Below are 25,952 nucleotides of genomic sequence, written 5' to 3'. Positions count from 1 at the left end.
TTGGCTAACTTTGCCATACATGGATTAGGGAGGCTTGTGTAATCCTGTTATAACAGACCTTGTCGCCGGGGAGTGGTAACAAGCACCTGGGCTATAGTGGAAGGGGCCAGAACTAAATCTCATTTGCCTAGCTCTTTGCACAGTGAACTTCTCCATTTGCATCTTTGGAAACCGCTTTATACAGTAGATAACCTGAGTTTTAGTGACATTTAGTAATCATGTGGCAGTGGAATACCTGTTTTTACTTCATGTCTGTTTTTAGGTAAACTGTGAAAAGGTGGTGTGTGAAGCTGCATTTCAAACGAGTGAACTGAACTGAAGAAAAACGTGTGTGATCAAAAACCCAGCTCCTTAAGCTTTCCTGCTTTTGTCAGGTTACTAATATTGACACCTTTTGGGATGTTTAATCTTAAAGCTCCCATAGGGCATATGTGGCTCAAAATACGGTTACTGTGTGGCCTAAAATATATTGATATGGTTCAGTAACTAAGGATATAAAAAGTGATGGTCAAAGTTTCTGAGGCTTTTGAAAATTGTTTGCTATTATTATGAACAATTTTAGTTTCTTATGAGGACTGATGTGTTGGTCACCACAAAGCTTAACTGCCTATTAAATCACCTGCAGATGCAGTTAGGTGTTTTTTCAGTAGCTTAAAACCTAGCAAATATTAAAATAATTTGTCTGCTACAGAGGCCCAAGTAGCAGGGATTGTACCTCAGCAGATGCTTCGTATTTACAGTTCCTTTCACTACTCTAATGTTTGGTTTTGCTTGAGTTTGTAGGTGGGAAAAGTAATTTGTGGTCTTTGCTGTGTCTGCTGTTGTTCCTGCTTTATTATTCAATGCATCTAGATGGTAATAGTAATCTAGAAAATATTTTATTAAGTTTGTGGGAGATTAATATTAAAATTGAAAGTTAATTTGGGAAGCTATTGGATTCCCCATCTTGTAGAGTATCAAATGTTGCTTTTTAAATAAATATAACTAATAAATAAATAAACTTGTGAGGAGGAGAGGGAGGATTGGGCTGTCTGTTTTTTCTTTACCTTAGTTAGAGTTTTTTTCAAAACCACTTCAGGACCAAGCAGGTTACAGATGGGAGAGGGAAAAGCTTTGTTTAGTTCATGTAACTTGGAAGGATCAGAATTTCCTGCCATAATTCTTTTTTTTCTTACAGTTGCAAAAACAGTACCATCTTTTTCTTAGTGAAACATCTTGGGAAGCTTCAAGCTGAAGTTACTGGTTTTTTTCCTGTACAGTGCTAGCTTTCCTGTTGAGTGGAGGGGTGGATGCAGTTAGGACTCTTAATTGATGTTGATGCTTTCAAGAAGCTGAAATACCTCAGGTTCCTCCTTTGCATTCTTCCCCAAAGACAAAAATATAAACCTGAAATTCTACAGTCTTTGTTGCCTTTGATTTTAGGTTTTGTTTTGATTTTTTGTTTTTTCTTCAGAGGAGACTTAAAATGGTAGGGACAACTAAACACTGTCCTATAGGAATTATTAGTCCAAAGAAAATTTAGAGACAAAAAGCTTATTTGCTGCTACATGGGTACATTGCAAATATCACATCCAAGTGTGGATATAAAATCAATAAATTCTTAAATCAGAAGTGATTTGTCTTAAAGCAGAGTTTGGGAAGGCAAAAGTCACCTGTGTGTTTATTGCTTACTTCTGCCCACCATCCACAGCGGTTCTAAATAATTTAGATTTTAATCATTCTGAAAATGAAACTTCCTTCAGAAAATCCTGCCAAAGAATAGATTGTAGTGCATGAGCACTATATGATTTTCTTGCATATGGTTAATATCCATTGTTTTAAATTATCTTCAGTGATGTTGCAAGTAGAATTTCCTGTGCATAGGAATATATATGCCCAAGGCAGAGGAAGCTCTTTGGGATGGATGAGCAGAATTTTTAACCCAGTTGTTTTTAACAGTTGGAGGAGAAGCTATGGGTAATGCTCTGGTGAGAGAAATTAGAACATGCATGCCTACATAATTTCTCCTGTGAAATGAAGAGAGAAGAGCCAGAGGAGAGTGAAGTATAACAATTCTAGAATGACAGAAGCAGGAAACTTTTCAATTAAAACTTACTACTCTGGTTTGTATAGTACTACATGTGGGCACGCAAAGGCACCATTTAACTGCTATCCCATGATTAAACACAACCAGTCAGAATTACCTCTCTCTCCCAGGCTGCTCCGCTTAGCGAGGCTGTGCTCTGCTCCTCAGCTGCCTGGCGCGGGCAGGGAAGGTCCAGGCTCCCACTCGGCCCAGCCACTGGTGTGGCTGGTGAGCACTGGGCACGGTCCTGTCGGGCTGGCTTCCTCCAAGCTGCTGAAATCTGCAAGCACAGTGGGCTGGTCATTTAGTCTGCGTCGGGGTCCTGGTGCAGAGGAGTGAAACTCGTCGTATCTCCAGCTCCGTTTCGTAAAGCAGCAGCCTGCCACTGCCACTGTTGGTTCAAGTTCTGGCCTTACAGCAATAGCGAGTTGTGCTGCTTTATGTGTCAGGTAACCGAAGTGTATGGTCCCGTGTATGGGCTCGTCCACCTATCGGTCTGTGTGCTCTGCATATAAAGCAGAAAGCGCATTTTGTTTGTACATGATTAATTTTTAATTGATTGCCAGAGGTGCAGTAAGAGTCATACTCCAGAATAACATCTTGGATATATGTAAACCGGGTTGAGAATCCTGAGTTGCACTTTTAGAGCCCACAGGTTGTGCTACAAAATGAAGTAAGGTATGATCAAACTAAGGAATGCAGTGCACTGTGTTCCATGGTGCTTGCACCTGGACAAAAGCGGCGGCTTTTCACCTGAACGGCTTGAGTCTAGCAGGGTTGCTTTCCTTGCGGTGCTGTTCAGTGATGTTATGGTGGAAAGTCCTTCTGATTACAACTTTTGCAGCTATAATTTATTTTTTAATGATGCATCACTATCTCTGTCAGGTAAATATAACAGACACTATAATCCACTAAATTTAGTGGCTTCTCTTTTCTATAATTCTGTTCTGTTAAACTCAGATGGAATCAGCTTACCAAGCTTGAAAAGAGGGTGTGATGCAGCTAGTACTTTGTTTTAAAACATACTCAGAGAACGTTTAAGAGACTATTTTCTTTTTCTTTTCCCCATGTGTTTAGATTTCCTGAAGAACAAGACTAAGACACACTAATTTACTGCTATTTACTGTGATAAAAACAGTAAACTAATGCTCTTATGCATTGCAGAGAACTCTCTCCATGCATCCTGAGTAGGTCTTGAGTGTTGGTATGCTGCAGTATGACTGTAAAATTAAATGAAATATCTGTCTATAGCAAAATCAAGTTTATTAGAGTGTAATTTCCTTCCAAAAGCAAGTGTCCTTTTAAGGACTTTTATCTAAAACAACTAATGAATGTAATGGCATTAAATAGTAAAATACTGTTATGATGCCAAAAATAACTTCTCAGCCTCTTTGATCTTCATTTCGGCTAAAGATATAAAATTCCACTAGAGACTTTTGTAAACAGACTCCATTAATCCAAACAAATTGTTTTGAAAAACAGCGACTATAATAGATGTTGATTAAGACAGTGGATAACCTTGAGTTTTAATTTTCGATACAGCTTGAGTTAACTGCACATTAATTGGAGTCATGCCTCTTAAGTCATGTTGTATTGTTCTGAAATCTGCATGTGGCTACTTCTGTTTGTCTTGGCTTTAATTAATCATTCTCTTACTTCTTGGCACCAGCCGTTACTGGGCAGGGAAATACAGTTCCAGGTGTAGTCTTGAGCCTTTACAGCTTCTGCCTGCCTTCTGCGTACCGCGGCTCTGTGCAGCACAGGCGGTCCTAGCAGCATGGAGTGTTGGAGCAGATGAAATGCAGATGTGTCCGTAGTGTTTCCAACTGGTGTGCTGATGGGGACTATCTCCAGTAGTCTTTAAACTTTCTTCTGTCGTTGAAATGTTCAAATTAATTTTTTTCTCCATCTGCATTGTTTAGTAACATTCAGTGCCTGTGCAATGTAAGTTTGTGTGTGTTTGCATGCTGCTTAATTTTTTTGTTTTGCCATAAAGCTTTACGTGACTACCTAAGAACAAGAACAATTTCGTTTAAAGAGGTGCAGACATATGTTATTTATGTTCAGAAAACGAAATACATCTGGTTCTGACAACACATCATTATTTTACGTGCTTTTAAAGAATGCACCAACTGATATAATTATCTCGATTAAGAGTGTCAGTGGAGTTGTTAAAGAGAAGTGCCCTGAGAACTGCAGTGTCTATATGGCTTGGCCCTTTGTGCACTTTGGGGACCTCATTTCTGATTGCCTTGCTCTTTCAAAGTTCCCTTATGGGGCAGGGGAACAATTAACTCCTGTAAAGCGGAAGCCCAGGAGCAGCTGAGTCCGCTAATGACGGGCAGTATGGATTTCTACTGTGCCATACATTAATTTATCCCCAGGGATAGTCCCTTGGTATTATCCCAGCACATCTTGTGCTGTTAAGTGCCCTCAGCCATCATGATACCACTCCTTGTGGCACACAGTGCATGTGTGCTCTCAGTCTTACACTGCTAAAAACATTGCTCTGGGGCAAATCTTGTGCCTTGTGGATGTAACCGTCTGTTCCAGCCTGTCTGGAGGAGCACAGGCAGAAACGGGGCTGTGTTGCTTCATCAGTTCCCCACAATGTAGCCTGCAAAGAAAGAGTTTGCCAGACCTGTTAGGAAGCCTTGGGGTGACTCCCAGGTCCTCCTGAAAGCTTGTTCATCAAATTATGGTTGAAAAATATTTGGTGTTTTCAAGAGTTTGTTTATCCTTTTTTTTGGCCTGTTTTCCTTGTGGCTCCTGTTTTTGAATGTTATCTTAGTGGTCGAGCACATGGAGACTAAATCAGCAATTCAGTAGTGTGACTGGCAGTGGGGACAGAGAGTGAGCTGGGTTGTTGGAACACTCAACTTGTCCTTTATCATGTACTTCCCATCTCAATTCAGTTTCTGCAATGGGAGGATAGCTGTAAGAAGGTTTAACTGCCAGCAGTGAAGAATAGAAGAGAAGGAGATGGCTGAAAAGCCAAAGGTGGAGGAGTCAGTGGCTGTGTAAGGGATGGCAATGGTGGTTTGGAATGTACATGTTAATCCCAGATTGTAAACTTCCAAGGAAAAGCAAGAAAGCAGCCATAGGAGGAGGTAAAAAATTATCTGGCAACGTCAAAATAAATGCTGAAAGCAGCAGTTCTTGATGTGAATGTTGCAGCTGTGTTGTTCAGAACATCCTTGTGGTACCTGAGATGTTGGTGCCAGTGTGGCAGTAACAGGGGGAGAGGAGAGAGATGGCATCTTGCATTTTTGCAGGAGTTCTTTTTGTGGGGTTTCTTTTGTTTTAGTTTTTAGTTGAAGTGTTTGTAAGACTCCCTCTGTAGGTGTCAGTGGAGGAGAAGCTTCTCCAAAGGTTGATTTAGAGCAGCTAAATCGGGTATCTGTCTGGATCTCCCTTTGGAGGAACTCATCAGAGGAGTTTTTCTCTTTGCGTTAGCTATAGAGAGCCTGTGGTGACGGCCACCTCAGATTGTTAGACTTTTATGACTATTCTCCTAACTGTGTGTGTGGGAAATTCCAGTAAATGCTCAGTGAAAAGTAATGTAAATATTTTATTCCTCAGTTTCTGAGAGAAAGAAGCTTGTGTTGTTCATAATGCTGCTGTATTGAAGAACATAATGCAGACAGTTTGAGTTCTGTCCCTACACTGGCTCTGTTAGATGCAACTTTTGGATATTTTAATGCACCTGTGACACCTGTGTACAACTTCCAGTTATTAACATTTGATTTATTTAAGTGTGTGTGCAGTGGGGAATTACTAGATTCCACATCTCATCTAAGGGCTTGCTCTTAATAAATTGTTCTCTTCTGATGGTCCCTCAGAGCTTTAAGGAGAGATGCAGTTGTACTTGGTAACTAGAAACAATACATTTTAAAAAAATAACTAGCTATTACTGTAATGGTCATTGCAGGAAACTAAATTAATTCAGCTCCTCTGTGCCAAAGTTCCTCTGAATTTTGCTGGAATTAAAGGATTGTGTCTGTTCTTTTTAAAGACGTTAGTCAAGATGATTATGTGTTTATGATATTATAGCAGCACAGAAATTTGTGGCAGTGTATGAGGACATTTTTATTTCAGCTCTAACCATGAGTAATCTAAACACAATTTACTGACTGTGAGCAGCACATGTAATATGGTAAACTAAAATACATGGATTAACTGTCTGTCAATCACTTATTCTTCTGAGCCACCACACTGCTGCATGTGTACTACTTATTTTCTTGTTGTGGGGAGAGAGGGCATATTTAGTGTGTTCTCTAAGCAATAAAAGAGGCAGTTTTTCTAGCTCTAGCACTGGCACAATGACTATCAACTTTTCAGAAGCTTGGTACTGAACACAGGCTGATGCCTGAAGCTGCCTAGCTGGTGCCAAGGGACTGGCTGGGAAGCATGAGATGAAAACCTTCTGTTTAAATTTTTGCAAAGTATGTACTTGGAACCTACAGCTGCGTTGGAGACTGAACCGTTTGTGTGTTTGCTGACATTAAAGTACAGAGTGTGACTTTCAATGTGAATTGAAGGCGCTTGGATTTAGATTTGCTTCCAGACTTTCAACACATGCGGTGCTATAGTGACCTATGGCGTAAGAAACTGACATGAAACTAAACATCACTGAGTGCTGTGAATCTGGATTTATTTATTTTTTTTAATTGCATGCTACTCTTAAACTGCCCCTTAACTACACAGGCAACTAGAAGCTTAAAAAGCATGTTTGAGTAGAGGTGTTTCATTCTACCGTGGGTCTTCCCTGACTTTCCATTCTTTTTTTTTCTTCCTTAGTCTTCATGAAGAAATCATTGACTTTTATAAGTATATGTCTCCCAGACCTGAAGAAGAGAGAATGCGGATGGAAGTGGTGAACAGGATAGAAAACGTTATAAAAGAGCTCTGGCCTAATGCAGATGTGAGTAGGACACTGTTCTATTTCTTAATATATAAAAGCAACATTGAGTGCCTGTTTACTTGGTAAAGTATTGAATAATGAAAGTACTGTTTATTTTTCCATATTAAAAAAAATATTCTGATAAAATGAGAGCGATGATCTTTATTTCTAGAATAATACAAGTCAGCGTTTTCTATCTTATAAGAACAAAGGCAAGCTAGACCTACTGTAGTCAAAGAAAGGCCATGAGGAGTGGCAACACTGAGTTTCATTAATATTTATTTACTAAGATTAATGGGAACATATCAGGCATGCTTGTAAAATATTATGTTAAAAAAAAAAATCTTCTGAAACCCATGGCTTGACTGAGAGTGTCTGTAGCAGGACTTCTAGTCCAAAGACCTGCTGTCTTGAATAAGTCTGTTAAGGGGGAATGCCAGCAATGCCATGTTATGTTGACTGTGCTATTTTTAATGGGCAGTTAAACTAAGTTGAAATATCTTACAAATGTAAAGGGAACAGGTTTTTGTACAAGAAGAAACCAGTCTCTTCTTTCTCTATGCATTAGATATATAATGCCTCCTTTGCCTCTTTCCACCAGAGATAGGTTTTTGCTAATATTTATTCAGTCGAAACAGAGTTTCTCCTGTGCAGAGCTATACTTTTTAAAATAAAGATTGAATTAAAGAGAAACTGGAGAAGTTGCTTTTGCAACTCAAGGTGGTTTTATGGGGACACAGCTGGATTTTTAGCATAACTGAATCTAGTTTTATTGTATCCCACTACTAATGTGGTGTTTATTTCCAGAATGCAGCTCTGTAGCCATATATCTATCTGTAAATAACAGTAGCTGAAAATAAGGACTTGTTATCCAAAATAGCAAACCAAATTCAGTCAGCAGAATCTTTAGTATAAGGAACGCTCTTTGATCGTGCCATGGTAACAGGTAGTGTTTTGACGAGTGATTTAAACCCACCATTCATTTCAGATCTTAACCTGCTTCTTGGAATGTGTTTTTAGAAACAGGCAGAATATGACACAATATGAATTCTGCATAACCTGTGTGTATGTGGTGTGTAGTTTTGTGTGTAAAATATACTCACGTTTTCAAGGTGGTTCACGTTGTAACGGACAACATATTAGCGACTTTTAATATGGAAGGGGCATGCTCCACTCGGTGGCAGCCGGCTTTGCCCAGTTATAGGGAGTTGGTAGAGTCAGTACTATGCATGGCTGGTAATTTTCTCTTTGAGCAAAACCAGTAACCTTTCCAAGGGAACTGTGCAAGAGACTTTAGCCTATCTAACAGGTGTTGTGTAGCTGTCTTCTAACTCAGTGAAACAGTGCAGTAGGCCCTAATCAAGAGTAGGAGCCATGGGCTGACAGGCAATAGTGTAGGAAACAGTTCTTACTGTGGTACATCCTGACAGAGTCTTGTAGTAGGGGATTTCACCAGAATAAGTGATGCTTCAGCCTGGAGAAGGTGCCTCTGTTTCCTGGGCAAGTTTGTATGCTGCAGACTTAACTAGTGTAATGGGGTGAATGGGTTTATTACCTGGGGATCTTTCTTTGTTACTGCTAACACTTTGAGATGGGCCACAAGTACTTTGTTGCTTTCAAAGATACTCTGTTTGTAGGACAGACTTGATCTGTAAAAGCTGGGTCTTTTATATGAAAAATAATTTTATATATATATATGACTTAGAGACTTTGAGAAAATAGTCTTTAAGGTACTGAAACTATTTTTCAAAGCCATATTCTTTTAAAGAAGGGGAAGCGAATTGTAAGTCCTACCACACAGTGATAGCTGGCTACTGGACCTAGCTGTAACGTGACTGAGAAGAAGCAGACACCATGCAGTTGAAAAGTGAAGTTCACTTTTCAGTTAGTGCCAGTTAAAACTGCCATGACAATCTCTTTGCTGTTCTTGAAAATATTAGAGAGTAAAAGCATGCCAGTTCTTTTTCTCGAGTCAGTAGCTGCTCTTCAAGCCTAACACTGCGTTTTGTCTGCTGTGGTTACGTGGAGGAAGAATTCTACTCTTGTATGCCCTTCCATTTTCTGGAGGTTAGAAGCGAACTGAACGGTGACAACAGCACACTGGGTTATAACCTGGAAATTACTGCAATGTTGTTTTTCTAATGCTTACTTTAGAGATCTGCTTGGGAACTGAACTGCTGAACTCAACTGTGTTCGACTTTGACAGTGTTTTGTTGTATTTTTTCAGTCATTTGAGTTAATCACTAACCTTTTGGAAATCTGTGTTGGTTTAGCTACTTTTAAGATTTAAGTTTTGAGTACATGTTCTCAGAAGGTGGAGTGTTATCTGGTCCAATGTCCTCAGCTTTAGCTGTAGGGTAAAGCGGTAAGTTAATGTTTAAGCTGCTCGTTCTGAGTCATAGGTGTAGTGAATCCAGCTAAAATAAACTTGTAAGTTAAACATACACATTTAGTTTGTAGTTTCTCACTGAACACATAGGTAGGACATACCCTATAAAAATCAGATACCAAGAAAAGGGAAATCAGGTTTCATTAATCTAAATGTATAGAGAGCTTATAGAATGTGTCTGTACACATATTTCCCCCCCCCCTGCCCTGTTCCATTTAGGAAAAGGCAGAAAAAGCAGAATGCGGGGGGGGTAAATCTAGGTATCCTAAACTGTTACTTTATTTATAGAAGTTAGCAATTGTGTCATTTGCTCTCTTACTCAAGGGAATGTGCTTAGAAGGAAACATTCCTAGTAAGTGAGAGCTGTTCTTGGCATCAGCAAGGCTCTGACCATAAGAAAGGCTTTAATTACACTGAAACTAAACAACCCAGAACATTAAACGGAAGCATTTTAAGACAAAGTTTTTTGATCAGTTGAATATGAAAATTTGACTATTGAACAAGTAAGTACTTACACAGTGGAATTTAGGAGACGTTTGTCATAATGTCCTCAGCTTTGTGTCTGAGTATTATGTGGCCTTATAGATCCGAAAAGAGGTAATGTTGCGTGCTTCACATGCTACAGTTATGAAAATACTATGATTGAGAATGGAAGTAGAAAGATTAACTCTCTTTGGTTTGACAAACTTCGGAAAATTCTATTTAGTGATGTAGAAGAAAGAGAAATTTAAATTGGCTACGGATAGATTTTTTTGTTTTGATGGAGGGATTTTGGTAGGAAGGACGTTCCAAGGTTTTGTGGATTTCCAAGTTCTGTTGTGCATAGTGAGGACATATTTGGACACACACTGTAATTAAAGCTTCTTCTGGAACTTTGGGATTTAGTATGAATAAGTTTGCAGAAATGTAGGATAAATAGTAACAATAACATCCAGGAGTAGAAGGAGTCCATTACAGTATTGTGAATGCAAATATGTATCTCTGTCCACTTGAATCAGCAGTGTTGGCACACCAAAAAATTAATGCTCACATCTTTCAAGTCGTAAGTGTCCTGTATTTGGGATGCTTTAAATACATACATGGCTACAGAGCTTCAACAGTTTGTATTCTGATTCGATAATAAATCAAAATCTGTTAAAATTTCTGTTCCAATTTCCCCACTCTTCCATCTTTCCAGATTTGATGCGAGTGGGATTGAAGTGTGGGTGTGGGTTTCTTTTATATTAATTCAGTGTTTCTTATACTCCAAATTATTGTACAACAGCAGATGTTGTCTCATTCCTTTCCGTAAAGGTCATATATGTTGTATCAGTAAGTTTATGAATACTTTCAGGGTTGTTTATTCAATAAAGGCCCTCTTTGCTGTTCAGCTGAACACACTATTTTGCTTGATAATGTGAAAGCACATTTAGTTTTTTCCCACCCATCAGTGGCTGTTTTATTGTGCAAAAGCACTTTTCAGATGTTTTTGGTGGCTAAATAAATCCTTATTTGACTGACCTCAGTTTCACAGCGGATGCTTTTTATGATGATCCTGGATTAAAAATAGTAATAATAGTTATGATTACCTTCTTAGCTTTGTGATGCCTTTATGCTTTTGTCCAGATCTAGTACAATATTGATGCTAGTTCTGTGGCATCTCTTAACAGTCTTCTCAAGTTTGAGAAGCTATGAACTTTCAACATGGAATTTACTGCCAGCCTGTGCTTTTTGTTGGGAGTAGGGGTGAGGGGGTAAAAAGAGTGAAGTGATATAAAATAATCAAGAGGAAGCACTCATATTGCCTCTTAGTCTACTAAAGTATCAAGACATTTATTTGCAAAACATAATCTTTTCTCATCTCCTCCTTTTTCTTATCCCAAAGGAGAAAACATAGAAAGTGGGTCACTTGACATACAAATAGGTGACAGTCAGGCTAGTGTATGAGACTGATTAAAGCAGAATACACAAATCTGTAAGGTGGCTCCAGGAAACACATCAGAAGACTGGTTGAAAATTAGTCCAAATGTGTAGATATTTTTCCTTTGAAGTCTCACCAGTCCCCCTTTGAGACTTAGCGCATGAGTCCCACCTCCCTGCGAGACTTGGCTAAGTTAATGAGAACGTGGTTTTGGACAGCTTACAATGAAAACCTGATCATTTAAACCTCCAGTGCTAGTAAAAATCCAGCACAAAAAACTAAATCTGTGGGATGTGAAACTTTCTGGAACTTTTTATGTTCTGTCATTCTTGTGTCTTTCAATATCTTTTGGTTTATGGATTTTGCCAAATTCAGTCACGGTGAAAATTTTTACATTGCAAAGAAGGTTTTAGAATAGAAAAATCAAAGTTACTAATGTTCCGTGGGTAGTGACAATGAAGATTAGCTGTTTATACTACACTGAAGATGTAAATATTTTAACAGAAAAGAGTACTTCTGTTTAGAATGTGCCTGTTAGCAATACCAAAATCTACCAATGGAGGGTAGCAATAACCAGCTTTTACAATCAACTTAGTAGAACTTGTTTGTCTTCTGAAGCCTAAAAATTTGTTTTCATATATCCTGTTCTTGTGTTTCAGGTGCAGATATTTGGAAGTTTTAAAACTGGTTTATATTTACCTACAAGGTTAGTAATTTTTCAGTGTAAATTCTGTACAAGAGAAAAGATAGCCTTGTGGAACCTGTACCCCTGTAGTGATTTAGCTGATCTCCCAATAGTTACGTTTCCAACACAGAAATGCTGGTGACTTTGAAAGTTTGGCCAAAGAACAAGGCCAAATGTGAAAACAACGTATATTTGTACACCTGAGTAATTCAGCTTTCCTGCAAGTCCTTAAACTAAAGCTGATAGAAAAGTATCTGACAGATACTTTCTTTTTCAAAAAGAGATGAAACAACAGCTCGGGTATCCATCACATGCAGGCAGTACTAGATATTAATGCCACATGTTCCCAAAGTAGGGAGCTCAATTCAAGTGTTAACCTCAGACCTACGCTATTTAAATGTGTTTATCCCCTGCCAAACTTTCAAAGTAACCAGCATTTGTGTGTTGGTAATTGATTGTTGCCTTCTATCGAAGCTTCCCTTTGCCCTAGGTTTTCATCACCTGTCAGTAACTGTATAATACAGTTAATTTAGATTTCAGGTTCTGGGATTCAGAAAGACCTATAGTGTGTTTTTAATTCTGTTACACTGTGTTAGGATTTGTCTAATATCCTTTTACTTAATCTGATGCTGAAGGTTTGGGCACAGGGTTATTTAGCTGCTAGATCTCTGTGTTATTTTGCAGGCGGTATCTATCCTCAAGGTGACGACAGAGCTGCTTTTTCTCTGTTGCATCAGAGAAATGTGTCTCGTTGTTAACTGTCAGCATCAGTTGTGGGTTTAACACTGATTTAGTTTAGAAGAGAAGTGTCCAGCAGCATTTCCTGCTCTCCAAGCAGGTTTTGAGCATAGTTTTCTGAAACTGGCTGAGGGCTGCCTGTCCTTGTCAGCTGAATGGTATGCAGCTGAACTGCTGCTGAACTTGCCTGCTGCCGACACTGCTTGTCGGCAAGAGATACTTCATCTAATACAGATGTGGTTTCTTTGAGGTGATTAAAGTAGTGTTGCTTGTGAATCAGCAGACCTGTAGAATCTAGACGGGGGGAAAAGTATTCCTAAATTTTCTGTTACCCAGTTTTCCATATTGCTGAAGTGGCCTGCTGTTATAACCGTATGGTTATATGCTCACATTTGTGTTCCCAACCAAGCAGGGGAAATCAAAGAGGAAGTTGGGGAGCAGAGAGGGAAAAACTCAGGGTCTCACAGTAACTGTCGCTGTCTTCAGTTCAGACACCACTCACCTTTTTAATTTGAATTTAGGCATTGAATTAGGGTGTCAGCTCCCTGTGTAGTCAAATGAATGTGTATGTGTGTAGGGGGGAATTGTAGTGGGATGGAGACACCTCTTAAAGGAGCTGAGTTAATGAGCAAAGTTAATTAGATGGTTTGATGTTATTTAACTGCTTGCTGCTTCCTGAAGTCAAAGTTGCCACATTTTCCTCTGTCCTTCCCTGCTCCCTGTTCTTGCCACCACAGACCAGCTGCTTACCATGTGCCTACTGGTGGTCCGATCACCCAGAAAGACAACTGCTGGTTGCAAAGAAGCAGGAAATTACAAAACAGAATGTTTTGGGCTGGTTTTTTTTGTTTTTTTTTTTTTAAAGGGTGGGGTGAGGGAAGTTGGTTACTGCCAGGCCCAGTAATATAATTAATTGATTTGCTGTGGAATAGACAAACACCAGAGGTAGAGCACAGGACGAGACAGGGCCATACATCTGAGAGTAGAGGATGGGGAACAGGACTTTCCCTTTCAGTGACAAGCTGTTAAATCAGCCTTTACTGATTAATACAGCCCAAAGGTGGTGATTCACAAGTTAATTTCTTGCTCTGAAGCACTCTGGAGAAGCTGATCCCTCTCTTCTAAGAGTGTGGCCTGAGGAGACTAATCTTGGGCTTTCCAACGCAGTTGATTTGTATGTGTAGCTGTCTCCTCCCCTTGGTAACCTGAAATGTTCTGCATTTCCCCAAGTGTAAGAGTTCATCGCCACTCCTTTCCTCAGAAAATTAAGAATAAATTACTTGTTTAAGCTACACTCTGTCAGCTTTACTGTAGTTATGTGTGGATGTCAGTTATCTTTTAAGTGTATTGGTCTTTTTATTTGAATAAATCTATATTTTCTTTCCATTTCAGTGATATTGATTTAGTTGTGTTTGGAAAATGGGAGACATTACCTCTTTGGACCCTGGAAGAAGCTCTTAGAAAGCACAATGTAGCAGATGAAAACTCAGTAAAGGTTTTAGATAAAGCAACTGTAAGTTTGGGGGAAGAGGGTATTTCCTTGTTCTAAACTAAATTTCTAATCAAAGAAAGATCTTGGTTAAAAGGATGAATTTTCAGAAGCAGAAACTATTTTTTTATATAAATTTGAAATAGAACCAATAGAACCCTTTTATTTAGTACAGTTTGTGTTACTGACAAAATAATTGATAGTGCTCCAACAGAAGCATTTCTTCTGTTGGGGAAAATCATCGGATTTTCCGTACTGCACAGCGTACACTTGCTTTTAAGTGAGGTTATACTACTCGTTGTTGTGAATTAATGTGATTAGACTTGTGAATTAATGGACTGAGTTTGTACCTAAATGATTTATTTTTTCTTATTCTATGTAAGCAGACATAATATGTCTTCACATGTAGTGTGAAAGTAGTAAGTACAGCCTTGTATAAAAATGTAATGGTTTGTCTTGCACAGAATAGGATCCATTCCGTTATAACTTCCTACCTTTTGCTAATTGTAAGAGTATGTGAGAGTGTTGGGATTTAAACAGGTGTCTTAATTCATGGCTATTATTAGTACAGAGAGGTAATTTGGAAATCACTCAGGTGGAGATATGTCAGAGTGCTTCTTTTTTGAAGATAATTTTGGTGAGGAATCACACAGTGACACGAGTGTGTGAGTGTGTCTTTTCTTAAGAATATCTGTCTATTACCATTTATCTTTATTTCTTGAGCTTTTGTCTCCCTCTGGTGTTTGTTTTCCCCACTAGAACTATACTTCTGCACCAGGAACTGACTAAATAAAATTTGAAATAAATCACTTTGAAGATGAAGCATTAAGTTCTGTTAAAAAGGATAGTAAATTGAAAATAGCATTTGAGAGTTAGAAAAGCAAAGTTTATGTAAACAGATTGGCAAGGAGTGTGAGTTCATAAATAGGTGTCCTGTCTTCTCTGTCTACCTCCTCTCCACAAATTCATAAAACATTTCAGTTTTACCAGTGCATGTAAGTATCAATGAAACCAAATGTGTCCTGGAAATCTGTACTGACTTAATCTGTCTGTCTTTTGCAGGTACCTATTATTAAACTGACAGATTCCTTCACTGAAGTAAAAGTTGATATAAGCTTTAATGTACAGAATGGGGTTAAAGCAGCCCAGCTCATCAAAGATTTTATCAAGGTTAGGAAACACAATAATAGAACTACAGAGCTGAATATTTGATGATTTTATTTTATTTTCTGTTTTACTTCGACTGCATTCTTATTAGAGATACACTTTCAGTCTGTTACTTTTTGCTGTCTGAAACTATTGTTTGATATTGTTAGGTTTTAGATATATTGCCTTAAGGCAAAGGACAAAATATATACAAAGGAACTATGGAGAAGTTACAATGCTACAATGACTAAGAAAAATGCACTAACACCTGTCTTAAATGCTCTACTCTTCTAACTGTGGTTCCTTGAACTTAAAATTAGTAATAAGCACACATTCCTGCAGAAAGTAGGAATGATCTTGTTCTAGGTTGAATATTGTTTCACCAAACAAATGCTAATTAAGTAGAATAAGTTATTTAGTAAGTTATTTTTCAGGGATTCATAATACCCGTATCATAGATACATTACAGTTGTTTTTCTGTAATATATATAGAATCACAGAATGGTTTGGGTTGGAAGGGACCATAAAGCCAATAGTTCTGTGCTATGTAGCTCTGTGTTGGGGAAGGAAGATACCCAGATTCCTGGTCATAAAATGCCTACCTGGAAATGGTAGCTAACTTTAGTTTTTACATCCTGTGCCTTGTCTTACTGGCTTGCGATGGACAGGCTGTTTGTATTTGGTTTTCTGTCACAACACAGGGGCTGTGTTTCTGTTGCACTCTGCCTATACATTTATTTTTGGGTAAGTCCATGAAGCCCTGCATGCTTGCCCAAAATTGCCTGTATACTTCTTAATTTCAAGATAGGAGGTAGTCTTCTCTTGAGAGCCTGAAGGCATTTTTTGTGCTTAAAAAAAGTGTTAGTTTGTTCCTGTTGCCTGGGTTATTTGTAACCCTTTGGAGCAGCCCCCTGGTACCCCAACGTGAAGTGCAGAACAGGTCTGGTGACAGCAGTTGGGGACAGCTCACAGTCCAGCCAGCAGCTGGCAGAGAAGTCCCCAGCGAGAGGTCGAGGCTGAGGGTGCCAAGTCAGTGGTTAGGGTCAGTGGCAGCAGCAGCAGCGTGGCTCAGGCAGACACCAAGGGGAACAGCTGAGACAAAAAGCAGCTTTCAGGGAAGCAGGAGGACTCCCCCCAACAGGGCTTCCCACATGGCGCTTTCCCACACGGCTGTTTCCCAGCAGCACAAGCCAAGGCCGTGCAGCTCTGTCTGTCACACCAGAGCTGGCCTTGAGCAGAGTGGGCTGAGCCTGGCGCCGTGGGGAGAGGTGGCACTCAGCCCTGACGTACAGCAGGCAGTGGCTGCACTGCTGTGGAGGGGCATTTGCTTAACTTGGAGAAAACTTGACATGCACTTGCCAAGTGACTTCATTGGTCTTCTTGAGGATCTCTCTATAAAACACTTGCAGGGCATTCTCTTGGGTCTTATTTTGTCCCACGTAACTCGGAATTCCGAACTGAGGTGTTGTGTTCAGTATTACCCTTGGAAATGCCTGTTTCTCCTCTTCCAGTTCATTTAGGAAGTCTGAGGCAGCTGAAGCCTTAATTAAGGGTTTGCAGTTTCCTGAGAAAAATCCCGTCTTTTAATTTTGGTATATACTGGTATTCAGCACTTCAGCATGTGACTGTAAGTTCTTAGTAGTTCAAAGAGGTGATCTTGGGGTCTAAATAGGGCTCCCAGTACACACCATCGGACACATTCAGAGAAGTTTTTGGAGAAATTCTTCTTTCCCTTTAATCTTTTGTAATCGCAGATACCATGATCCACATCCCTTCTCTGACACTAAGGGACTCTTTAGTTCTGTGTTGATAAAAGGAGTGATATTATCAAGCCTCTCTTGCCCTCTCCGCTGTGAGGGAGTGTACAGAGTGCAGGTGTAGGCCCAGCCTCCACTGCTGTCCAAAGGTCCACGTTCTCTGCACGTGCTGCAGTGTGTGCACACCTCTAAGGGAACCCATGCAAACAAACCTATTGAAGGGCTGGTTCCCCAAAGTTAAGTATTTGGCTCCTTTGAAAATGTTATCTGGGTGTTGTAATTTTGGAGAACTGTTTTGAACTCTGGGTATCTGAAGTACTTGCAGGACAGATGTCTTAGTCCACGTTGGGATATCTCCTGGGTTGTAGCAGGAAGGGTTTGTTACAGACGTGGATATCTCCATAGTTCTTCTTTTGCTTTCCTTTTCATTTATATGAGAAAAGCAAGTGTATTTATATATTCAAACAAAATAATTCTGATTTTATGAAGTAATAATTTTTTCTGTTGTTAATATCTGCCACTGGAGCTGAAGAGGTAAAAGAACTGTCTTGATCGCAGGCAGAGCACTTGGCTTCTCCCCTGTTACTAAAAATAAGTTAGGATTATACTTAGCTTTGAAACTTAATATAACAGATAGCTTCAATATGCTTTCTTAGCATCCATTGTACATGTGCATTGCAGTATCCTAACCTTTCTTTTTCTCTTTCAGAAATATCCCGTATTACCGTATCTAGTTTTAGTATTGAAACAGTTCCTGTTGCAGAGGGACCTTAATGAAGTATTTACAGGTGGAATTGGTTCTTATAGTCTTTTTTTAATGGCTGTCAGTTTCCTTCAGGTAAGCTTAATGAAACCCATTGGTGCAAAAGGACATTACATTAAGAAGGAATTTAATAAATTCTTAGATTTCATAATTTAAGCTGTTATGTTTGTGGTTTTGCACTGCCTTTTCATTTGAACATAGACACATCCCACATGTCTTCTTTCTCCCGTACTGGTACTTTTGGTATTAGAGATGTTTGGGACATCCACTGGTGTATCAGAACCAGGCACACGTGTCATTCATGGCAAAATAACTTGGTTGCTGTGTAACTTACTTGGAATAAACTACATAGGTTAGTGTTAGGTGCAGCTGTCCTTTATGACACTTGTTTCCCAGGTCATACACCCTGTATGTGCTTTAGTGAGTGCAGCAGAATTCTGCCTGTTTTTCTAGGTTTTTAAGTGGTATCAAATGAATGTGGTTTACAGATTTCTCTTAAATCCAAGAGAACAAAACGCATGAGCTAAATCTTTATTGTTGAGCCTGGGGGAGAAAAATATTGTAGAAATATGAAATAGCCAAGATCTGGCTTTATCAACCTCATTCTTTTTCTTGTACTAAATGTTGTTGTATAACTGTGTATGTGTGTGTCTGTACTTTACCAGACAGTAGTTACTTTTAAATCTGAGCCTTGAACTGGAGCTCGGTGTTTGCTGTTGCACTTGCCTGCTGAGCACAAAAGAAATGAAGGCAACAGGCATATCGTTTTTGAAAGAAACCAAAATCTCTCCCAACCCCCATTTTTTCTTACATTGACTAATAGCACTCCCGTTTGCTCCTGCAAAAAAAGAAGTCAAGTTTTGTATCTGTTACAATTGTGAACTGGTTTTGTTCATAATTTGTCGGGCTGCATACTTAACATTTCTATAGCTGTGTGCATTAAAAGCCTGTGTTTGCATTGCAAACCCACGTTCCTGAAGTGCAAATATCTTTACTTTTTTCCAAGAACCCTGTCATATAGTGCTGGAAGTTCACTTATTGAACTGAAAGTTCAAATACAAAAATATTGATACTTGCCAGCCTTATTTTTAAGAGGTTATTAGTTTATAAAAGTTTCAACATTATCTTATTTTAAAGATGCAAAACTGTTTTATCAAGGAAAAACTATATTTAGACATGTTAGCTTTATTATGTTTTATTATTATTTATTACTGTATTTAGACATGTTTGCTCTGAAAAAGAAAAGGCACTTAAAAGGATTTGGAACTTGATATCTTAAGGAAATGATTTTTTTTTCTCTCTCTTCTTAATAGCTGCATCCCAGGGAAGATGCCTGTATGCCCAATGCCAACTATGGTGTTCTTTTAATAGAGTTTTTTGAATTATATGGACGTCACTTCAATTATCTGAAGACTGGAATCCGGATAAAGGATGGTGGCTCTTACGTTGCCAAGGATGAAGTGCAAAAGAGCATGCTGGATGGCTACAGACCATCAATGCTGTATATTGAAGATCCGTTACAGCCAGGTATCCTCAGCAACCACGACTGACGTATTGGCTAAGAAAAAAAGTTAGGGGAATGCTTAATCCAGAGGAGTTAAATCAAAGAATAGCACAGGATGACCACCAGAAACCAAACAGAAACACCTCACTTGTATATTAAAACAAGTTGCACTCAGAACACAATGATTTTCGTTAAGACGTGTTCCTAGCAACAGTTAGTGTGTCACCCAAGAGCACGCCTGTACTGCAGTCGAGAGGTATGAGAGGGCACGACAAGCAGCTGTCACATGTGCTGTGGGGAGAGCAACAAAGCTGCAGCAGCACTGGCCTGAGGGTGGGCTAGATGGACCTGTATGCACTGTGGTCCCTTCCAAGCTTTTGCTGGCCTGTATCACAGTGGCAGGTTGATTGTTGACTTGAATGGGTGGCTTCTGAGATGGTGAATTGAGGTTTATTCATAAAAAAGGGTTCACATACTTCTGATCTGGAAAAATGTCATCCTGTGACAGGATGTGTTAGATGTGCACGTGTAAGATATATATGTAATATGTAAGTTTGTTTTTTTTTTTTTCTTCATGTATTGCAGTTTTTTCCAGAGAATTGCCATTTTGGACTTCTCTGCATGTAAATATCTTTAGGTCTTTAAGCTATTTCAAATATTTATGCTTCACTAATCCTATTCTACACGAGGTACCTGCAGTGAGTTGGGACTATTTTTCAAAAATATTTTTAAAAAATATTACTATCTCCTGTCTGAAAGGAGATGACCACAGTTTCAGCTTTATTCATTTAATTAATTATATTCTTATTTTAAGGTAATGATGTTGGGAGGAGTTCATATGGTGCCATGCAAGTGAAACAGGCTTTTGATTATGCCTATGTTGTTTTGAGCCATGCAGTTTCCCCAATAGCTAAATATTATCCTAACAACGAAACAGAAAGGTAAATTTTATGAGTCTAAATCTCAGATATTAATTGTTTATATTTTGATGCGTCTAAACATTAATTGTGGTGACGGTTTTGTTTTTTTCCTGGTTTACAGTATATTAGGTAGGATAATTAGAGTAACACAAGAAGTGGCCACATACAGAGACTGGATATCAAAGCAGTGGGGAATGCAAAGTAGGACAGAGTCTTCGTGTAATGGTAAGTCTTGACGAAGCGTGGCTGACAGCGGGAAGCTTCCTGCATATTTTGATCCTATAAATTTTGTTGTTGCTTATGCCCCACATAAGGCAAGGTATGCATCTTAATATACGTTTACTTTTTTGCTCAGTCGTGATAGTGTTTGTGTCCAGAAAATTGAGATTCATACAAGAGTGAAAAAGCCACAGCACATCTTTATTCTACTGCAATACATTTGGTTAGCGTAGAGGTCTGTAAAGAGTGCTGGCTTGCAAAAGGAGGCGTTTCAAACACCTTCCCATTTACATTACACATGTTGTTACTGTCACACTTCTTTTGTCCTTTAAATGAGGACAAGGTTTTAAAAAGAATTAGTGGGAATGCTAGTTTAAATCTAAATCCTTACCCTCTGTTTTTCTTTTATTTTTCATTTTAAAGTTTAACATATTGTATATGTACAGAAGCAATATTTAAACCAGGATTGACCATGTAAGTGGAATAAATCTTTTAAACAGAAAAATCCTGAAATATCAATCATAATTCTTGTTACTAATGAATAGAAATACATAAAATCTAGCCAGAGAGCCTGCTGCAAAAGTACTTTAAAATAATCTTTATTTTCATTGCCCGTCTTCTGATTTCACCAGCCAGTTGTCACCCTCTTTTGGTGTAGGTTGGATGCTGCTGGAAGGAAGTTTTCTGGCTAGAAGTTTTAAAATCTATTTTTATTCTACAGTTAATTTTAGAATGTTACCTACTAGAGATCTTCTCTTGTTAGGGATTAATCAGAGAGGATGACACAACTCCCCAGTCTTTAGGATAGGTTGGGATTTTGTTTATTTGTTTTTAAAGCTTTTGTTAGTCTTTTCCCTCACTGGCCCTGTAAGTCGAGTGTGCTTCTTGGCCACGTGTGTTTTCTCAGTCTGTAGACCCTTGAGGCACTGCTGTGCCCTGTGCTAATGGCAGCCAACCCCAGTTCAGTCCCACAAGCTCCAGAGTAATACTTAGCTACTGCTTGTGATGTGTGGATTAAACTCTATACAAATACAGCTCATGGGGCAACAAATGTGTATTACATAAATCAAAGGTAACTCCTAGTTATCTTATGTGAGCTAAAACAATAATTAAAAAAATAAAAATAACCCTGTATCAGGAGGATAACAGTGGCAGTTACAGTGGCTGTCTTGCAGACTTAGTTTATATTTAAGTTCAAATTATTTTTTTTCATTAAGGTAGAAGCTAGAGACTCTCATATGAGAGTTCTGTATCATGTATTTGCAGTGCAGAGTATCATACAAAGCAACCGGGCTTACTTGGAGTTACTATGACCCTAGCAGCTCCAGCAGAGGATAAGTGGGAGCTGCTGAGTATTGGGCATATAGGAACAGAATGTAAACCTCTGTATTGGAGTGCTGTTCAAGCGTGTCGTGAAACAGTCTTACTAAGCAGCACGTCTGAGCTCTGTCACTACCTTCTTCCATGTCTTACCTCTATAATTTCCATCTTGATCTGTGAGTAATGCTCGGTGATTTTCGTAGTGTGCATTAATGGATCTTGTCAGGAAACCACCACAGCCTCTGCGAGGTGTCTGCTCGCTGCGTGCAGTACATACGTGTAAACACACGCACATGTGTGTCTGCATGTGTTAAAAGTTTGTACATGTGCAGATGTCTGTACGTGTCCTGCTGGGTCTCACAGATACACAGCACCTGAGTGGGTATCTCTATGTTTAAAAAAAAAAAAAAAAAAAAGCCAACATATTTTAGCAGTTAGTGTGTGGTGATGCTTCTGTTTTGTTTTTTGCTTTTCATAGGTAATGGAGTAACCTTGATAGTAGATACTCAGCAGCTAGACAAATGCAACAATAATCTTGCTGAAGAGAATGAAGCACTGGGAAAACCTAGAAATAAAACTTCAGAAACACTTAGCAAACATTCTTCAAATTCTTCATCAGGTCCTTTATCATCATCATCATCTACACTATCCAGCTCTAGTGATGTAGTAAGTACTGGAGGTTTTCTGATTTTTTTTTTCCAGTTTCTTTAGTTATTATCCTGATTTATATTGCCACGGAATACATTTGGAAAGCTCAGAATCCTAGTTAGTTATTTCATCCCGAATCCTAACTTGTGTAAAACGTTACCTCTTATGCAATTTCTGTACATGTAAGTTGCAGTGTGTCTTTGACACAACACATGTAGAAAGTGAATACTGTAAGTACAAAGTTACATAGCCCTCTTTTCTCTGAGAAAACTGTATTTCAAAAAAAGACTGGTAGTCCTAAGCTATATGCTTTCAAAAAAAAAAGCCTTAAAAAAATCTGTTTGGGAATTCTATTTACAAAATAAAAGGCAAATCCCAAAATCAGAACCATGCATCAAAATATTTTTAAATCTGTTTTACTCAGTAAGAATTCTGGATTGAAAGAATTTTAATATCTAAATAAAATAAACATTTTTAAAGTTTTGACCACTGATAGCTTTATTTTTAAAGGAAAACTCACTTGTAGAAAAACTCACTGACTCTTAAGAAAAACTCACTAATACTTTACATTTTCGTGAAGGATTCTGATGGAACACCTTGCAAAACCTCTAAACAATTGAGTTGTCGTCAGTCTACCACAAACAGAGTGGGATCACAAGAAGTGTCACTGGAATCCTCCCAGTCAAGTGGGAAAACTCAAAATAGCCAAACAGCCAATACATCCGGCAACACGAACAAATCTCAGGTTTGTGAAATGTTTGGAAACAACAACTGTGCAGATTATTTGAATATTACGTTTTTCCTCCATGGAAGGGATGCTTGTTCTGGAAAGGAAACTGCATTTTTCATCTCCTTGCTACCCCACTAAAAAGCTTTGAGCACTGATTGTATCTGAAATCACCTGGCTCTCGGTTTAGCTTACACAGATGAGCTTGCAACAGTGGCTTTCCCAGCCCTAAAACAGGTTAAATTGGACTGATTTTATTTTGGGCAGTCTGGATTTGCCAGAAGTATACAGTTGTGTTGCACCCATTTCCTTCTTGCAAAAAGCACGTCAGCCCAGTCTTCACTGCAGAACTAGAGAACTAAGGAGACTTGCCTACACTTAGTGAGAAACACTTGGCAAAAATGTATGTTTAAAACTATGACTGGCTGCTCTGTTAGCTGTTGATACTTGTTGAACTGTTTTCCATTAAGGGACATGAAGATTTCTTGCTGATACATGAAATTCTCTCTCATTTACCCCTAAGGACAAACACCTTTATGATGAGACCTACCAAAGCTTATGCATTTAGGGGATTTCTCATATTCAGGAATGCTTCTATGACAACTCAGTAATCTGTAAATATTATATGCTTCTAAATACCGTGTGCTTTGGATATATGCAGTTTAAATTTTTATACTTTTCCAGAATTTAGGACTTCTTTAATGTATGAGAAGTAGTCTGTAATCTTCTGGAATATTATTCTTGAAAAGTAATTCTGAAGACTTGCTGCCTCCTACTTGCTGATGATCTGTCTCTAGCTAGTAACGAGGCCTTGGATACACCATGACCGGGTGTTTGCGTTATTACACAGAGCTAGTCCTGGTGCTGGAATGTCAATATCCACAGTCTCAGATAGTCGACATCTGTAAAAAGATGCAATATAAAGTTGGTCATGAGCTTAAAAGAATGTTGTCTTAATTTTGTACAGAAAATGAGATTTGAGCAGTCTTCACCTGTCTTGGATTATGGACTTTGGTTTCTGTAGAACACTTTTTTGATGGTTGCAAAATGGGAGTGGTAGAATATCCTTTTCAAAATTCAAAGTGCTCTACTCTTATCTCTTGACCTGCATGTTTTTAGGTCTAGAGATGAACATTTGTTTGCAACCACCGAAGTGAAAGATTCGTGGTCCTGTGCTGCTGTCTAAGCAGTGGCCTGGCTTCTTTTGCCATATCCATGCTTTCAAGTGTAACACTTCCATGAGCTAGTGTCCTCATTATCCAGAAATGGGGTTGTGTAATTGCCACAATTTTTTCTTTTCAGCACTGATTTACCGTGTTCTCTTTCTTTTTCAGCATGGATCTGCACGGTTATTTCGCTCTTCTAACAAAGGCTTCCAAGGTCCAACAAACTCAAGCCACGGTACCTCAGTCACGAACAAACAACATCAAGGCAGCAAATCACACCATCAGTTTTTCCACGGCAAAAAGAGGAAACACAAGAGGGATGCAGCCCTTTCAGACCTTTGTAGATAGTTGCCTATTTTATGACTGTTCTTCTGTGTGCAATGATCTCATGCTACAGGATAGTTTGATAGTGACTCCTTGGATCTCTTCCGGAGCTTCAGACTGTTCAGACATTGATTAGCAACTGCATTTTTTTTTCCCAGCTCGCCACGGAACGGATCACGAAGATTGATCACTGCAAAAAAAAAAAAAAAAAAAAAAAAAAAAAAAAAGAAAAAAAAAAAAAAAAAAATTTAAAAAAAAAAAGAAAAAAATTTTAAAAGAAAAAAATAAAAAAAAAAGAGGAAAAAGGCTGCTCATTTGATAAGTCATATGCTACAACAGGGTCATTTAGGATATAAAAGCTTGAATGTAAAATAAATGTATTTCCCATCAGCTCATGCTGACCTGTAGAGGTAGTACTCAGTGTGTCTAGGGGGTGGTAACAAACAAATAAAACACAAAAAATAGGAAAAAAAAAAGCAAAAAAAAATGTATTTTGAGGGAAACCCAGCCTTTAAAGGTGAAAGTAATTTGTGCATGATTTTTTTATTATTTTTGCATATACTTACCATTTTATTATGTATATATAGATGACCATATAGGAAAACTGACATTTGTAATAGTGGATTTGTTAATACTTTTTACATAACATTACTGTTTAAATTGTAAACATAAATTTTTCTCAGGATTAGTTTGGAAAATAATCTGAATTGTCATCTTAACATCCATATAAAGAGACATTACTAGCTACATTGCTCAGAATTTCTTTTCTTGGCATTAAAACATTTAATAGAACATTTGATCTGCAAAAGCTGTTCCTCTGAAAGAAAGGTTTATGGTGGCAAATGAAGTTTTTCATTTGTGTAAAGTGTACATGTACTTTGTGTAGACACTGAGCTTGTCATCTCGGAGAAGTAACCTTCACCTCGTTTTCTAGAGTGCCATCATTTCAGGCAATGGGGTTTTATAGTTGCATCCTTCTCCCCTTAGTGGTCTCTCCCTGACCCTTTCTTTTTTTAAAGAAGCAAAAAGCCACTTGGGTTTTTTTTGTTTGGTTGATGGTGGTGATTGTTTTCTTATTTTTTTTTCGGTTTTAAAAAAACAAACAGCAAAATTCAGTTTGTTACAGACGTTTGCATTCCTGGGCTGCTTTAATCCCATGCCTCTTTGTTTGTGCCTTCCCTCCCCCTTCCAGGTCTGGGTTTTTTGTCTTTTGTATTTTTGCTATCTCCTGTAGGAGATTATAACTGTTAAAGCTTTAAGTAAATTTTACAGTTAAAGTATTTTTTTCT

The 25,952-nt window shown here is 38.5% G+C and overlaps 1 protein-coding gene across 1 annotated transcript; it reads left to right on the top strand.

Moving 5' to 3' along the window:
* The first annotated feature begins 6,871 nt into the window (after positions 1–6,871).
* TENT4B (terminal nucleotidyltransferase 4B) lies at positions 6,872–25,695 on the top strand. Its single transcript, XM_010176385.2, has 11 exons — positions 6,872–6,989; positions 11,917–11,963; positions 14,073–14,193; positions 15,232–15,339; positions 17,782–17,910; positions 19,149–19,362; positions 20,154–20,280; positions 20,381–20,484; positions 22,277–22,464; positions 23,027–23,191; positions 24,508–25,695. The coding sequence occupies exons 1-11, from the start codon at positions 6,900–6,902 to the stop codon at positions 24,685–24,687; spliced, it is 1,473 nt and encodes a 490-aa protein (XP_010174687.1). The 5' UTR covers positions 6,872–6,899; the 3' UTR covers positions 24,688–25,695.
* Positions 25,696–25,952: the final 257 nt, after the last annotated feature.

The sequence above is a fragment of the Antrostomus carolinensis genome, unplaced genomic scaffold (assembly GCF_000700745.2).
Source record: "Antrostomus carolinensis isolate BGI_N321 unplaced genomic scaffold, ASM70074v2 scaffold29139, whole genome shotgun sequence".
Classification (NCBI taxonomy): Eukaryota; Metazoa; Chordata; class Aves; order Caprimulgiformes; family Caprimulgidae; genus Antrostomus; species Antrostomus carolinensis.
This window is presented reverse-complemented; position numbering and strand designations above follow the sequence as displayed.

Bases quoted from the DNA above. Each gene is read 5' to 3' on its own strand.
- TENT4B (XM_010176385.2), top strand. From the start codon at position 6,900: ATGTCTCCCAGACCTGAAGAAGAGAGAATGCGGATGGAAGTGGTGAAC. The intron at 22,465-23,026 runs GTAAGTACTGGA...ATTTTCGTGAAG, and splicing joins TATCCAGCTCTAGTGATGTA to GATTCTGATGGAACACCTTG. The intron at 23,192-24,507 runs GTTTGTGAAATG...TTTCTTTTTCAG, and splicing joins GCAACACGAACAAATCTCAG to CATGGATCTGCACGGTTATT.